Raw genomic sequence first — 16,246 nt, 5'->3', positions numbered from 1 at the left:
AAAAGTTCCTTTTAATATGACAGTCTTTAATAAAGGAAACATTTCCTTGCCTCGCCTTTAAACTGCACAGCCCAAGGTTTCGATGATGATTTTCGACTGTCCCCTGCCCTTCAGTGTTGACCTCAGCCTGTGCGGCTTTGGTGTCCACTCCATCAAAATGATTTTCCACAGTTATAACCCATTGTACCACATCATCACATTTTTTTGTACAGGGCAGCAATTGCTCCTTGAATGGAATAATAGTTATTTATGCCTTGCCAAATACTTTCCGTAACATGAGTCTGATCTGTTTCCTACTCGGCTGACCAGAGTTCTGTTGCCCTTAGAAGTACTGATGATCAGACCTGGGGTCTGTAGACTCCTGTGGATGGAACAATAAAGTCCATGAACTTGCATGGGGGAAATTATATCTTTATCTCACTAACCTCTAATGGAAATAAAGCATTTCCTTCAGTTATGAAACGGAGGCAACAAATTACAAGTTATCTGTGGCTCTGTCACCAAAAGAAATTACAGATATTTTCGTATCAAATAAATTGGTGCAAATACCTTGATGCTCCTTACTACTTCAAAACTACAGAGCTGCTTCCAGATCTTTTTTAAAAATTTTTTTTTAATGTTTATTTATTTTTGAGACAGAGAGAGACACAGCATAAGCAGGGAAGGGGCAGAAAGAAGAGGGAGACACAGAATGTGAAGCAGGCTCCAGGCTCTGAGCTGTCAGCACAGAGCCTGATGCGGGGCTTGAACTCACGAACCACAAGATCATGACCTGAGCCGAAGTCGGACGCTTAACCGACTGAGCCACCCAGGTGCCCTGCAGATCTTAAGAAATACGTATTACTGTATCACAATTAAAAATATCTTTATAACTTTTCTCATAACTGGCTTCCTTTGTGTCTTGTATATTTTACGTATTTTAAAACATTTTGAGAAAAGGTCTATTAAATTTCACTATAGTGCTGTGTACCTTTCATCTATGGCACACAAAAAGGTGAAGAACCCTTGACTGTGGAATGTTATGGTAGGTTTTTTTTGTTGTTGTTGTTGCTAAATCCATTACATCTGTCATATATGGAACATATCCATCGTGTTCCAGCATAATGAAATATCGTTCCCAACATTTTTAGAGTGCTTCAGTTCTACGGGCTTTTACAATTCGTGAAAGGTAAAAAGGAGGACACATGAGAGAAGTTTGCGAACCTGCGAAGCCCCGCTTAGGCTCTTCCCGAGGAAGTGTTCCAATGCAACGTGGAGGGCTTTGCACCTTAAATGTCTATATTAAGAGGTTCCCACCAAATGTGCCCCCAGCTCTTTTTCCCGCATGTGTGCAAGAAGACATGCCCTTTCCTGCTTGGATTCCATTCCAGCACCACGGAATTCACATTCCAGTTTTCTTTTCTTAGTGGTAACTTCTTTCCGACAGTGAGAAACTTGGCTCTGAGATCTAGGATGATTTACTTGCTTAAACCTAGCACACGCTTACAACAGTTTCAGAACTGCTAACCCAGACCACTGCGAGACACAAATCTGTGCTCGCGCACAGGCCTTTTTGTCTTTGGCGATCGAAACATGGTTTCTGCGGCTTCTTTTTTCCCCGCCCCCTGTGTGGGGTGATGTGACTGTCCTGTAATAATTCTGGGACCAATTCCAACACGTGGGGGTGTTCCCCACACAAATAAGCAATTCTCCCAACCCAGAGACGGTGTCAGGCCCCACAGGTCAAGGGCTCAAGTCCCACAAGATGGCTCCCGACCCACTTCACGCAGCAGTTGGCAAGCCCGGGGCATCCCGTGCTTCAGACTCACTGGCTACAGATTGCAGGTTCCTAGTACCTTGGGTTCATTAAGGTTTCTAGAGCAGCTCACAGAACTCAGAGGAACATTTTTCTTACTGGATTACTGATTTATTATCAAAGAACGTAACTCCCGAGCAGCCACACAGAGAGATGTACAGGGCACGGTGTGGGGAAAGGGCACACCTTTCTGTGTTCTCTACTCGGGCACCCGTCTCCCAGCACCTCCCTGTGCTCATGGACCGGAAAGCTCTCCGAGCCCTGTTCCAGTGGGTTTGTATGGAAGCTTCATTATGTAGACCAGATTGATTCAATCACTGGCCATTGGCCACTAACTCAACCTCCAGCCCCTCTTCCCTCCCAGGAGCCTGGTGGAGGGGGTGGGGGGTATGAAACTGAAAGGCCCAACCATCTCATCACGAGAGTGGCTCCCGGGGAACCCAGCCCCCACCCTTTGCTGCAGTCTAGAAGTCATCTCATTGACAGAAACTCAAGTGCCGTGGAAGAGGGTCCAGTATGAGTAACAAGGCACCCACTTCACCTTTAAGGCTCTCAAACTATTTCAGGAATTGCAAACAGGATCCCAATTATTTTCATGAAAGATGCTCTTTGCTCTTCTTGCCTAGGAAATTCCCAGGGTTTGGGGAGCTATGAGCCAGGAACCCCGAAGGAAGACCCGGCATGTGTTTATTATAAACCTCAGTATCACAACTTGTAATATCGTTAGATACATTTGCCACAGCAACATTCCATCTTCCCCTTATACCCAGTTCAATTTTACTTTATTTTTTATTTGGGGGGGGGGGAGAGAAAGAGAGGGCAGAGAGGGAGAATCTTAAGCAGGCAACATGTTCAGTGTGGAGCCCGACAGGGGGCCCGATCCCACGAGCCTGGGAGCATGACCTGAGCTGATATCAAGAGTCGGACATTCAACCGGCTGAGTCTCCCAGGAGCCCGGTTCAATTTTTCTTTTATACATAAGGTAAAATGTACTTAAACATTTTTTTTCTAACATTTATTCATTTTTGAGAGACAGAGTGTGAGCAGGGGAGGGGCAGAGAGGGAGACACAGAATCTGAAGCAGGCCCCAGGCTCTGAGCTCGATGTAGGGCTCAAACTCCTAGACTGCGAGATCAGGACCTGAGCCAAAGTCGAACGCTTAACCAACTGAGCCACCCAGGTGCCCCTGGTAAAATGTACTTTTTGTAGTATACAGTTCACTGGGTTTGGCCAGATGCACAGAGCTCTGTGCTCACCACTGCCGCTCGCCATACAGTGGTTGCATCACCCCCAAATTCCTCGTGATGCACCTCTTCTTCCCCACTTCTCGTCATCCACTTCTTCCCCAATCTACTGCACTGCACTTCCCATCACAACTCGAGCCAAGAATGGCTCCAGCGAGCTACCTCTCTGCACTGGCATCCAGGGCACAGAGGACACAGACACACGTGTGGCCTCATCCAAAACTAAATTCATAGTCACCTACCTCCACTTAGGCCCTTTCCCGTTCTCTGAAACGATGACATTCTCTCACCACCACCACCCTCCCTCGACACGCACAAGCTCTGCCCCTCACCGTCAGCCAACGATCTCACCTTTTACCAGAAAAATTAATGCCAACAAACAGTAAACACCTCAACTTCCCACCACCCAATCCACTCGGGGCCCTGCATGGGCCACCCCTCCTGTCCTTTCTTCCTCTTACAATGTAAATGCTGTCCCTCCTCTTAAGAAAGGCCCGTCCCCCTACCTCTCTCTGGATCCCACCCCTCCCCACCTTCACGGGATCCTTAGCCATCACGTTTGTCTTCTCACATTTTTCCATTTCTCCCTGCTCGAATCCACCTGGAGTACCATCCCCCCCCCCCTTCCCCTACCTACTTGCCCTTGCCTCCTCAGTCCTCAGTGCCCCCACCGCTCACCGGCACCTCTCCCTGGAGGCCCTCCACCAACATCTCTATGCTCTCCAGGCTTCAACTTCCTTGCTGCCAGCAGATTCAGTTCAGGTGAGCACACACTCCTCCTTCCCAATGCTCCCCTCTCATTGTCTTCCCGTTCCTTCTGGTCAGTTTTTCCTCGGTCTCCTGTTTTAGCTTCTCTCTCACTTTGTTGGGGAAGTCTGACAAAGGCTCTCTCCTTAACCAAACAGGTGTCTGCTCCTCTGAGTCCATTCCAACTAGGCCCTGACCTTGGGCGCTGTCCTTGGTCCGCTGAGTCCAGTTTTAGCAAGAATCCTGCCGGGTCAGGTTAGTGAAAACACCCACCCTCAGTATCTGATCACTACAGCATGCCTCCAGCAAGAATCCTCGCTGGCTGGCGAGTGTGACTCTACCAAGTGTCAGGGAGGGAGCATTTCTTCTAACCTTCATGGTCCTTCTAGCTGGACTAAGAATCAAACTGAGATGGGAAGGATTAACAGGAGAAAGTCCAGTTGAATCCACACAGACCTGGAAATTCCAAAGACAGTCAGGCGACGTGATGCTTTTATGAGCCAAGGACGGGGTAGACATCTGAGCGTACAGAAGGGACAAGGCCATAAGCAGGAAGGGGAAAGATGTCTGGAGGTCACCCAATCATGCAGGTGAGTTTCTTAGGTAAAGAGAAATCTCCGTTAATAGCTTTCTTCTTGGTATAAGCAGGCAGGTAAGGGGGAAGTATAGAGCTTTACCTGAACCCGCCAGGTTTTGGTTGCTTTTAACTCACACTAACGTTCATGCCAAAGTGGCCCACCTTGGGTGGTCTGCCCCCTTGCCCCCACAAAAGAATCCCACTTGCCTGTAATGTTTCTCAGTGATTTTGCATCTGCTGACTCCCACTCTACTTGTCCTTGCTGTATTTGGAACTGGGCTTGATCTCCCCTCCCTACCGCAAAATCCAATGTAGGCCCTTTTTTATTCTGAAATTATTTCTTAATGTTTTTATTTATTGTTGAGAGAGAGACAAAGTCGGAGAGGGGAAGAGAGAGAGGGAGACAGGATCCAAAGCGGGCTCTGTGCTGACAGCAGACAGCCTGAGGCAGGGCCTGAATTCAGGAAACTGTGAGATCATGACCAGAGCTGAAGTCAAATGCTTGACCGACTGAGCCACCCAGGCGCCCCTGCGGTAGTCCCTTCTTGGATAAAGTCTTCTTCATCATCTTTAACAAGGGTCATGAATAATTTTTCTTTAACAAGGTGGGGGGAGGGGTGCGAAGAAACTCTTCAACTCTGTAGGTCGAGTGTAAAAACAGGTATAAGAAATCACAATAAAGATCAAGACACACATTAAGGCCCAGCAATTCCCTGTTAGCTCATACACATGAGGATAAGCTTGCAAGCAACGCAGTGACAGTTATAAAGGTGAAGAATTAAACATCCAATTATCTGTCAACAAAGGAATGCATAAGTTGTGGGGTACTGATTCTGAAGTGGAAAAGAATTTGCCGTCACAAAATATGCCTCTCTGACCTAAGGATGATCTTGAGCTGGCTATTTTTTTTTTTTTTTCAATGTGTACTTACGATTGAGAAACAGAGGCAGACAGAGCAAGAGCAGGGGAGGGGCAGAGAGAGAGGAAACACAGATTCCGAAGCAGGATCCAGGCTCTGAGCAAGCTGTCAGCACAGAGTCCGAGGCGGGGCTCCAACTCACAGACCCCTAGATCACGACCTGAGCCGAAGTCAGACGCCCAACCGGCTGACCACCCAGGCGCCCCCCTGAGCTGGCTCTTTTTCAGAAATAGCAGACATAAGAGAATGTCTCAAAACTGAGTAGACAAAACCCTTTTGTACGAGACATTTGGCTACATTAAAAGGGAGATCTTCAAGTGAAAGGGTGTCTTCCTCTCTGTACCAGGAAGAGTGGGATGACTAAGTCCCTAGAAACTTATGCAGGGAAAAGGGGAGGGCTTAAATCTGCATAACTGCCCCACTCTTGTTTACTGGTGCTTTTCCTGGCAACCTCCCACAACTGCACGTCCCTCCCTCCCACTTTTGTATTTAGCTGGTAACAGTATTTAAAGTGATGGTGGCTTGGGCCATTTCGGGGTTACTCAGTCTCCCTGGGTGTCTCCCATTTATACAGAAGGTATCCAAGTTATTAAATTTGTTTGTTTCTTTGCTTGTCTTTCCCTGTTAACCTGTCTTTTATTACACAGGGATCTCAGCCAAGAACCTATAAGGGTAGAGTGAAAAATATTTTCTCCTCCTCTATAATTCAATGGGATAGCTTACAGCAGTTAAAATGAACTAGGGAGCTACATATAGCAACATGGATAAATCTTGGAAATATCATAGTGAGTTAAAAAAGCAATTTGCAAAAAGGATTTGTTTGGGATGATAGCATTTATGTATACTCTAAAAACACACCAAATGATAGTATATATTCTCATGGAAACACACGGATGCAGTAAAAGTTTTAAAAACATCAACAAGACGCATACACATCAGCGTCAGGATTATGTTCCCTCTGTGGAGAAGGTGGAAATGGCACCGTTTTTGTCAAATGTTTGTTTCACTTCTTGAAAAAACAAATGGGTGGCTCAGTCGGTTAACCAGCTGACTTTGGCTCAGGTCATGATCTCACAGTTTGTGAGTTCGAGCCCTGTGTGGGGCCGTCTGCTGTCAGCATAGAGCCTGCTTCAGATCCTCTGTCCTCCCCACCCTCCGCCCCTGCCCCTATACTTCCCCCTCAAAGATAAACATTTATTAAAAAAATTTTTTTAATGTTTATTTTTTGAGAGACATAGAGCGTGAGTGGGGGAGGGGCAGAGAGCGAGGGAGACACAGAATCTGAAGCAGGCTCCAGGCTCCGAGCTGTCACCACAGAGAGGGGCTCGAACTCACAAACTGCGATATCATGACCTGAGCCAAAGAAGGATGCTGAACCGACTGAGCCACCCAGGCACCCCCAAAATAAACTTTTAAACAGATAAACAAACCTCCAAAACTATAGGAAAAGTGGGTTGTGGGCATATGGGTGCCAGTTTTCCTGCACTTTCTTGTGTATTAGAAATATTTACTGATGAAATGTTAATGTTACGACTTTTTAAAGTATGTGATGTGTAATCCATGTACGCTCTGGATTTTTGAAGTAGGCTTGCCTTTAAAATGCTACGTTCGGTTTTAGATAAATCATACTGCAGAACAACTTTATGGCTTTCTTGGGAACCTGTCAAATATAGTTGCACGTAATTAAACTAAAGAAACTGGTCAATTCTGGGAACATTCACCAACTCCACTAGGGTCGAGTTGCCCCTGAGATAGCAAAAAAAAGAGAGAGCCATACCAATGAAGACTGATTCAACGGGCTCAAGATGAAACTTGGGCTTCTGTATTTCTAGAAAGCTCTCCCAGATGATTCTCATGTGTAGCCTGGGCTGGAATCTGGTTTAACACGCATGACTTGGAAAGTAAAAACTCAACTCCTCTTAATGCAACCTTTCAAAAGCCTAACCACTCACTTGTCTATGGTAATGATCCACGAATGAGCATCCCTGCTCTCCCTGCCACGTCTGCCCCCAGTGTGTTTGGCTTTAAACAGTTTTTTTTTGTGTTGAACAATAACAAGGTTCAAAAAAGCTTTTGAACGATGCCCCATCCTCATCCAGCCCACTTCTCGACCTCCCTCACAGGTCACTGCGTCAGGGTCTGTGCTCACAGCTCAGAGCTTGGAGCCTGCTTTGGATCCTGTGTCTCCCTCTCTCTCTGCCCCTTCCCTACTCATGCTCTGTCTTTCTCCCTCTCAAAACAAACAAACCAACGATCATTTAAAAAAAAAAAAAAAAAGTGGCATGCTCTAGTGACTGAGCCAGCCAGGTACTAAGTCCTTTTTGACATACAAGTCCATTAAAATCATGTATTAATTCTACAGCTAAATAATTAGGGTGCTCACCCTGGGTAAGCAGATTTTGATGGTAACTTTCTTGTCCTTTTTGTGTTAAAAAAATTTAACCAAGTAAATTTAAAGATCTAACTGGCTTCATTCAATGATTCATGAATTAGGCAGCATCCCATCTAGCAAGGGGGAGTGCCACTGGGATAAATAAAAGAAAGGCTTTTAAAAGCAGAGAAAGCATTTAAAAAGAAAAGTAATTTATTAACAAGGAATGTACTGTTTAGGCAAGGCTGACCTCCCTCCTAAGGGGAGCTGAAAGGGTCTATCAGTAAATTTCTTAGTTGGACCAAGAAATTCCAAGTTGACCTGTTAAAGACTACATTCCTGGTTGGCTGGTGGGGGAGTGGGGGTGTGTGGGGGGTGTGTGGGGGGTGTTGAAAACTACAGTTAAGTTAGGTATTAAGTCTTGGCTTACTGCTGTGTGGCCCTTAACCTAAGGGACATCATTTTTAGCCTCTGGTTTTCTTTTCTTTCTTTTTTTAAATTTTTTTTTCAACGTTTATTTATTTTTGAGACAGAGAGAGACAGAGCATGAACGGGGGAGGGGCAGAGAGAGAGGGAGACACAGAATCCGAAACAGGCTCCAGGCTCTGAGCTGTCAGCACAGAGCCCGACGCGGGGCTCGAACCCACGGACCGCGAGATCACGACCTGAGCCGAAGTCGGACGCTTAACCGACTGAGCCACCCAGGCGCCCCTAGCTTCTGGTTTTCTAACAGCATTGACTCAACTTCACAGATCAAGAAAGGGTAAAATAAGATTATTTTATGATACAATTAAACATGTGTAAAACTAAAAGAAGGATCTTTTTAACTGTCAACAAATCAGAATATCCCACTCTCCGATTCTGCTGGGAACTAAAAAGTATTTTAAAGGTACATCAGCACAGTGAGATATAATCAGAATGGTTAAAATAAAAACCCTAACAACAACACCAGCTGATGGTAAGTGTTAGGGTCAGGCGTAAGGCAGGGTAAAGATAGGAGTCAGAGGCTAAAAAATTTTAGCCGTCAAAGGCTTTATTTGGGAACTAAGGTCTCGGGTGAGGTTCCGTGACTCTGGGAGAGGGAGAGAGGGAGAGAGGGAGAGAGGAGTCAGGGAAGTCGTGCCCAGGTGTGGTAGGGTGGGGTTTTTAAGCTGAAGCGGTTCCAGGTTTAGGTCTGGGTGGGCCTTTTTCGCGTCAGGGCGTGGTGTCGCTCGGTGATTGGTTGACCTCCAACTCGTTCTGGCAAGCTACTAGGGGCTTTTCGTTGGGTTGCACTGGCAAGATGGCCGTCCCCTCTACTGTGGTTCCAAGGACATCCTAACAGTAAGGATGGGGATAAACTGGATGTCCGTACACTGCTGTTAGGAACGTGAAATGACACAGCCACTCTGGAAACCTGTTCAGCAAGTTTTTTCCGATCATGCAATTACCACAACTGTGTTCTTCACTATTTACTTAAGACATGAACATTTAAGGGGGCACCTGGGTGGGCTCCTGGACTTCGGCCCAGGTCATGATCTCGCAGTTTGTGAGTTCCAGCCCCGTGTCGGGCTCTGTGCTGATGGCTTGGAGCCTGGAGCCTGCTTTGAATTCTGGTGTCTCCCTCTCTCTCTCCCCCTCCCCTGCTCATACTCTGTCTGTCTCTCAAAAATAAATAAATGTTTAAAAAAAATTTTTTTTTTAAAGAAATGAACATTTAAGTTCAAACAAAAACCTGCACACCAATGTATACAGCAGCTTTATTCATAATAGTCAACTGGAAACAACCACGTCTTCCATTGGATGATTGGTTAAGCACCCAATGGTATACCGCTCATGGCATGGGGACCCACTTGGAACCCCAGGGCTGGCAGAAAGATTGTTTTAATCTGAAGACATCTGAGATTCAACAAATGCGGGAAAAAGTCTTCTTGGAGGTTCCCTGATCTGGCTCAAAGCAGTAACTTTGGGGAAAGGAGGGTGCCAGAAATCCTCTCTTGGGGGAGTTTTATGGAAAGACCACCAATACTTGTAGAGACAAATATCATCACCAACTTTCTTATCTCTTGTCTGTTCTCCTAAAAACTCATCTGTCTTTCCTAAAAGAACCCTATTTGTTTTTCTCTTAGGATCAGTTTCTGCTCCTTTCCTTTTCCCTAAGATATGAAATCTTTAACTAACCTTTGAAAGAGCCAGCTAGTTCTTCTGTTGGCTCCCCTACTCATACGAAATAAACCTTTTCCTTGAGTTAATGTCTTCTGTCAGTTTAATTTCCAGACTCCAGCTACAGAACCCAAGAGGGCAGAGGAAAAGTTTTTCAGTCTGGAAAAATGGAATATCGCTCAGCAATGAAAGAAGCAAGCTCTCCATGTCGACAACAGCTTGGCAATAACCTGTTCGAATCTCAGGACTATTATGCTGAATGCAAAAAGCCAATCCCAAAGGTTATAAATCGATGATTTCATTTATCTAACATTCTTGAAATGATACAAGTATACAGATGGAAAACAGAACCACTAAGTTACAGGGACTTAAGGGATGTCCTGTGGTTAAACAAAGGTAACACAAAGGATCTTTGTGAGGATGAAAGTGTCTCGTAGCTTGGCTGTGGTTGTGGATACCCAAACATACGCGTGATTAAAACTGCACAGGACAAAATATATAAATTACATGTAAAACTGGAGATATCTGAGTAAGTGTGATGGATTGTCTCAATGTTAACATCTTGGTTGTGATACTATACTGTAGTTTTTATAAGGTGTCACCACTAGGACAAATTGGATAAAGAGTATGCAGGGGTGCCTGGGGGCTCAGTCAGTTACTGTCTGACTCTTGATTTCAGCTCAGGTCATGATCTCAAGGTTGTAAGATCGAGCCCTACATTGGGCTCTGCGATGGGCCATGGAGCCTGCTTAAGATTCTCTCTCTCTCTCTCTCTCTCTCTCTCTCTCTCTCTGCCATTCCTCCACTTGCACACACACACTCTAAAAAAAAAAAGAAAAAAGGAGTATGTAGGATCTCTTTGTGTTACTTCTAACAACTGCATGAGAACCTACAATTATCTACTGAAAATAACATTTTAAAAAATTCTAGTGCCCTCCCCCCCAAATTAAATTAAGCAAATTACTTTAAAATTAGAGAAACCAAATGTTATAGCTTTACCATGACAGAAATTCACATGGCTTATGAAGATTATGTCAACACTCAAAAGAATTTAACGAATAGACATTTGAACATTGAACCTCTTATCATTTGTACCTGTTTCTAAAACATGTCAATTTAAGAAGTTTTCCAGCAGGAAGTAGGAGTGAAGAGGGGCAGGTCCTCCGTGCCAAGGTCTCGTATAATAAATAGGAGCTCAAGGTTAAATGCCAAGGTGTTTAATTATGCTCACTGCTTGTTAATTAACCTAATCAAAACAAGAACGGTGATTTTTGTGATGTTTTGATGCTCCTTGGGGTAGACGGAGCAACATGGTATATAAACAGTTCTGCAGGTTTATGGGACAATCGTTAACACAGAGAGGGCCCTATTATGTAATCAGCTGGCCACATTTTTCTCAGGCTCTGTGGTAGGCGGAGGGAGAATCCTTCCAAGACAGCTAGTTTCCTTTACAGCAAAATGTGAGAAGACGCGGAGGTAAGAGGATTTGCTTATTAATGCCACTGTGTCAGTAATGGTTATAAAACAATTCTTCAGGACAGCAGATGATGCAATGTTTCTTCTCCACTTTGTAACAACTCAAGGACTCCCGTCTTCCTCTACGCAGACCTCTTAGAGAATTCCAACTAACTCCAGGATATTTATTTATTTATTTTTATTTATTTAAAAAAAAAAATTTTTTTTTCAACGTTTATTTATTTTTGGGACAGAGAGAGACAGAGCATGAACGGGGGAGGGGCAGAGAGAGAGGGAGACACAGAATCGGAAACAGGCTCCAGGCTCTGAGCCATCAGCCCAGAGCCCGACGCGGGGCTCGAACTCACGGACCGCGAGATCGTGACCTGGCTGAAGTCGGACACTTAACCGACTGCGCCACCCAGGCGCCCCTAGGATATTTATTTTAAGATCTCATTTAAGTACTACATATCTCAACGTTTATTTATTTTTGGGACAGAGAGAGACAGAGCATGAACGGGGGAGGGGCAGAGAGAGAGGGAGACACAGAGTCGGAAACAGGCTCCAGGCTCCGAGCCATCAGCCCAGAGCCCGACGCGGGGCTCGAACTCACGGACCGCGAGATCGTGACCTGGCTGAAGTCGGACACTTAACCGACTGCGCCACCCAGGCGCCCCTAGGATATTTATTTTAAGATCTCATTTAAGTACTACATATCTCAACATTTATTTATTTTTGGGACAGAGAGAGACAGAGCATGAACGGGGGAGGGGCAGAGAGAGAGGGAGACACAGAGTCGGAAACAGGCTCCAGGCTCCGAGCCATCAGCCCAGAGCCCGACGCGGGGCTCGAACTCACGCGAGATCTCGCGAGATCACGCGAGATCTCGCGAGATCACGCGAGATCTCGCGAGATCGTGACCTGGCTGAAGTCGGACGCTTAACCCACTGCGCCACCCAGGCGCCCCTAAGTACTACATATCTCATTTGAGATTTTAAATTGATCCTTTCTTTGCCTTCCTATCCCCGAGCCAAAGCTTCTACACCAGAACCTCTTCAACCTCTGCTTGCTTTCTCCAAAAACAGCAGCTTCGGTTCCAGGCGTTCTCCAGAACTACTAAAAAGGTAACCTTTCCTTTCCATCGGTCTCCGCCTCCTCCAGCATCTAAAGGTTCCTAACAATGCCACCGCTTTCTAGGAGAATAGACAGAGACTGTCTCAGGAGTGGGTGAAATAAACCAAGACAGGGCACAGTGCTGGGAAATCAGCACAAAGGAGACCTGTTGGCCAGGTCAACAAGTTCTCTTTCCAAAACGGCCTCTATTTCCAAAGAAATCTTACAGGGTGGGATTATCAACGAACTTAAAAATTTTTAATTGTGCCATTAACTCGGGTCCAACACCTTATCAGCTACTGGGAATTTCCCTCCTTTTCAGGGAAACCAGGCTGGGTAGCAGAAAGAACAGTTAAACCAGAATCAAGAGACCTGACTTCCAGACCAGGAGTTGCACGCTTAAAATGCCTGCAGGGACAGGTGGATAGTAAGAGGGGGGAAGGGAGCCTACGAACCTAAGGCAGTTCTCTAGCCTTAAAGAGACCCAGTTCACACCCTGCCTCAACGTGCATTCCAGCATCTCCATAAGCTGGTCCTGAGTTCCATCTCGCCTCTGCTCCCTTTGGGTTGTTTTCTTTACGTGGCACGAGCTGTGCTTGTGCTTTTGCTCTTACTCTGAATAAAGTGCATTTGTCACAAATCCTCCTCTAAGGGATATCCCACATTAATTCTCGTCTTGACTTTGCCTGTCTTCAGCATTCACCCCACATGGTCTGTAATGTACTCCAAAGGCTCAGACCTATATCTGATTTTTCTGTTAGTTTCTGCTCCCATTTTTTTTGGCTAGTTGCCAGATCCCTTTCCTGCTCAGCTTCCAAAATGCTTCCAGTTAGAAGTTCAATTCACACTTTTAGAAGTCTGAAGTCTAAAGCAGAATGAATCCTTTTCGTTTTGTTCAGGTCATCACACTAAGAGGTGGTAGGCAGGATTCAAACTCCGGTGCTCGGATTCCAAGGCCTGTTTCTAGAAGTCCTAGAAAGTCTAGAAATCCTTTATAGAATTAACTGAACACGGAATCGCCTCAAAAATACGTTTTTAAAACGATCCCTTGAAAAACATCAAGGTGCCTAAAATGCTTTGGAACCACAGGTAGACTTGGTCAATTCCTCACAAACCAGGTTGCCCCAACAAAATGGACATGTTAGTTCTAACGCACGTGCAGGGATAAGAGAGCCCTTCTGAGAAGGCAGGCATGGCTGAGTGCCCAAGCTGTGACCTGACTGTTGTGTGACAACAGCACCTTGAATACCGTCCTCCCCCTCCCACCCCCCCAGTTCCTCAGCTGTGAAATGAAGCCACTAAGACTTGCTTAATAGGAACAGTGTACAGGGTGGTGGATGTAAGATGCTGTCCCTGGTCTATAGAAAATTCTCACTAAAATCTGGCTTTCCATTTGTCTTTGATATCAGGGACCAAAATTAGCCCTAATTTGCAATTCTCTACCCTCCGTACCACTTGCTATGACAGCAATAACACTAGATTATAGCTGACTATGTACCTCCAAAGCTCAAAACCTTCAAAGGCCCCTCAACAACTTAAAAGATAAACTCCAAAATTCCTTAAAATTCCCCAGGCCCTTTCGTTGCTGTGTCTTCCCCAATTCTCTTTTTCCCCTAAAATCTAAACCCAGCTCTGGGAGAGGCTGTCTCTCCCCTAATGGTCCTGTATACCGCTCCCTCCTCTGAGCCCACAGGCAGACTGTGGACCCGTTGGGATTTGTACGCCACCTACATAGCAGATTAGTTGGATATAGTTCTAACTTCCCCACTAAAAGATACACTTCTTAAAGGTCAGTGTTCATGGTCTTTATTGTATCTGCCATACTACCCAATGTCTCACGCATGGCAATAAAAGCTGACATTTAATGACAGCTGACTCTATGCCAGGCACTATTTTAAGTGCCTCACATCCCCCTATAGATAGGTACCATTATTCTCCCCATATTACAGATCGAGAAACTAAGATCCACAGAGATTCAATAACCTGTCCAACACTGCTAGGGAGTGACAGAGCCTGTGTTCAAACCCAAGCAATCAGGTTGCAAACCCCACATTCTCAACCACTATGCTTGCTACATAGTCAACATCCCGTCAATTACATTAGCTGATTAATGCAAGAGAGTTTTAGAAACTAACAAGGACAACCAGTCACAATAAACCATCAAATCCAAACAAAAGAGATCTCTGGCATGGCTAAGGAAGAGAAGAAGGTAGCAGAGCACGAAGGTCAAGTGTCCCATCAGACTAGAATCTGAACACCAGCTCTGTCACTTACTTTCTAGCAAGTCACTCTGAGCAAGTCACTTGATCTATTCCGGCATTAGCCTCTGCAGCCAAAAGATTGATTAAGCTAGTACTCTGGAAGATAGTTTTAAGAATTAAATGAAATGACGCAAATAAAACACCAAGAACACGTGCCTGCCACACCCCGTGTCGTCTAAGACTGTGTTGGCTCTAACACAAGAGTCAAATTGTGAAATCCTGGGAACTGTCTTTCCTAAACTACTAAACAACAATTATAAAATAGTACTAAATAGTACCATAGAGACTTAATTTCTTTGCAACAATACACTAAGACGACTTTAGAAATCTTCTTAATACCTCAAGTCTGTAAGACAGTCAAATAGAATTAATTATCTCTAATTACACAAGGAGAGTTCTGCCTCCGGGCATGGCACTGAAGTGGCAGCTGAACAGCCTTTAACTCCTTAGAGCAAATGCAAAGGTCTACAGCCAAGCAGAGGTCAAGTCCCTAATGAAATGTTCTCACAAACAGAAATGTATCCAAGTGTGAGAGGGTTCTAGAAAGCCTACCCAAGGAAAAGCTGAATAATAGAAACATTTAATGTAATGAGAAAAACCCCACACAGTATCTTTTAAAGAATCCACAGTTTGTATCCGTCCAGAGAGCGGAATTAGGTACAACAGGTGGATATTCCTGGGAGGCAGGTTTCAGCTCAAGTAGAGGAAGCCGGAGGGAAATGGGCTCCCCTGAGCAGTGCTGAGCTCACCCATGGGAGATGCTCTGGCCCTGGTCATGAGATAAGGGGCTGAGGGAATTCTCTAACTGGTTGCGAAGTCTGACCAACTCTGAGGTCCCTTCCTAACTCTGGAGCAGGGCTGAGTTAGGGAAGACGGGGAAACGCACCGCTCAGAAAGAGACAATTTTTCACAATCTTTTTGGGGGTGGTGGTGAAATGTAATAATTGGGTAAAGTTGGCCTCGGAGAGGGGGCACCTCTGCAAACTGCCCCTAAAGATCCGAGGCTCAGGGCCCAAAGATTTGCAAAGGACATCTGGGAGTCATGGCACTCCGACTCAGGGCAGAATGCCCGCTCCCTCAAAGAAGCTTCGAGAACATCTCCCAGCCCCCTTTTCACCAGCTGCTACTCCCGGCCCTTCTTACAGAAGCGGAGGCCGGCTCGCCCAGAGGCCTGGTGGGAGGTCGGCCCTCGGTGAAGGGTCTGAGACCGACCCGGAGGAGAGAAGGAGGCTAGGACCCGGGACGTGGAGAGGGCTCCTGGGTCCCGTTAGAAGACCCCGCCGCCGAGGCCAAGGTCGTCTCAGACCCCCAGGGCGACCGCCACCAGCGCACTCACCAGCGCGCTTCCGCGCAGCAGCCGAACCGCCGCTCCCTCCATGGGTGTTGCGGGAGATGCGACTGTGCCAATCCTGCGAAGTCCTTTCTCAGCGCCTCGGGGCCCAGGGCCAGCGCTTAGGGGCGGGGCCTGAGGGCGGGGTCAGGCCCCGCCCCCACCCCAGCACACCTCCCTGGCCCCGCCCCCTAGTGCCTACGGAACCTCAAGAGAGACACACAGCTCCCTCTCCGCCTTTGCCATAAGCGCTGCTCACGCGAGACTTCGACAAGGCTGTGGGGCGGGAAGA

At 46.1% G+C, this 16,246-nt stretch overlaps 1 protein-coding gene across 2 annotated transcripts in view; it reads right to left on the bottom strand.

The window, feature by feature from the left end:
- The window catches only part of ACADSB (acyl-CoA dehydrogenase short/branched chain), a 38,062-nt gene extending 21,817 nt beyond the window's left edge, over nucleotides 1-16,245 (bottom strand). The window contains exon 1 of one of the 2 annotated variants that reach the window (XM_043597778.1): nucleotides 15,961-16,245. In XM_043597778.1, coding sequence (XP_043453713.1) covers nucleotides 15,961-16,002 — 42 coding nt within the window. In that variant the 5' untranslated portion in view covers nucleotides 16,003-16,245. Of the gene's footprint in view, nucleotides 1-3,717; nucleotides 3,766-15,960 lie in introns of those variants that run through there. The other variant, XM_043597779.1, reaches the window with a different exon arrangement.
- Between the last annotated feature and the right edge of the window lies 1 nt (nucleotide 16,246).

Source organism: Prionailurus bengalensis, chromosome D2 (assembly GCF_016509475.1).
Source record: "Prionailurus bengalensis isolate Pbe53 chromosome D2, Fcat_Pben_1.1_paternal_pri, whole genome shotgun sequence".
NCBI classification, from domain to species: Eukaryota; Metazoa; Chordata; class Mammalia; order Carnivora; family Felidae; genus Prionailurus; species Prionailurus bengalensis.
This window is presented reverse-complemented; position numbering and strand designations above follow the sequence as displayed.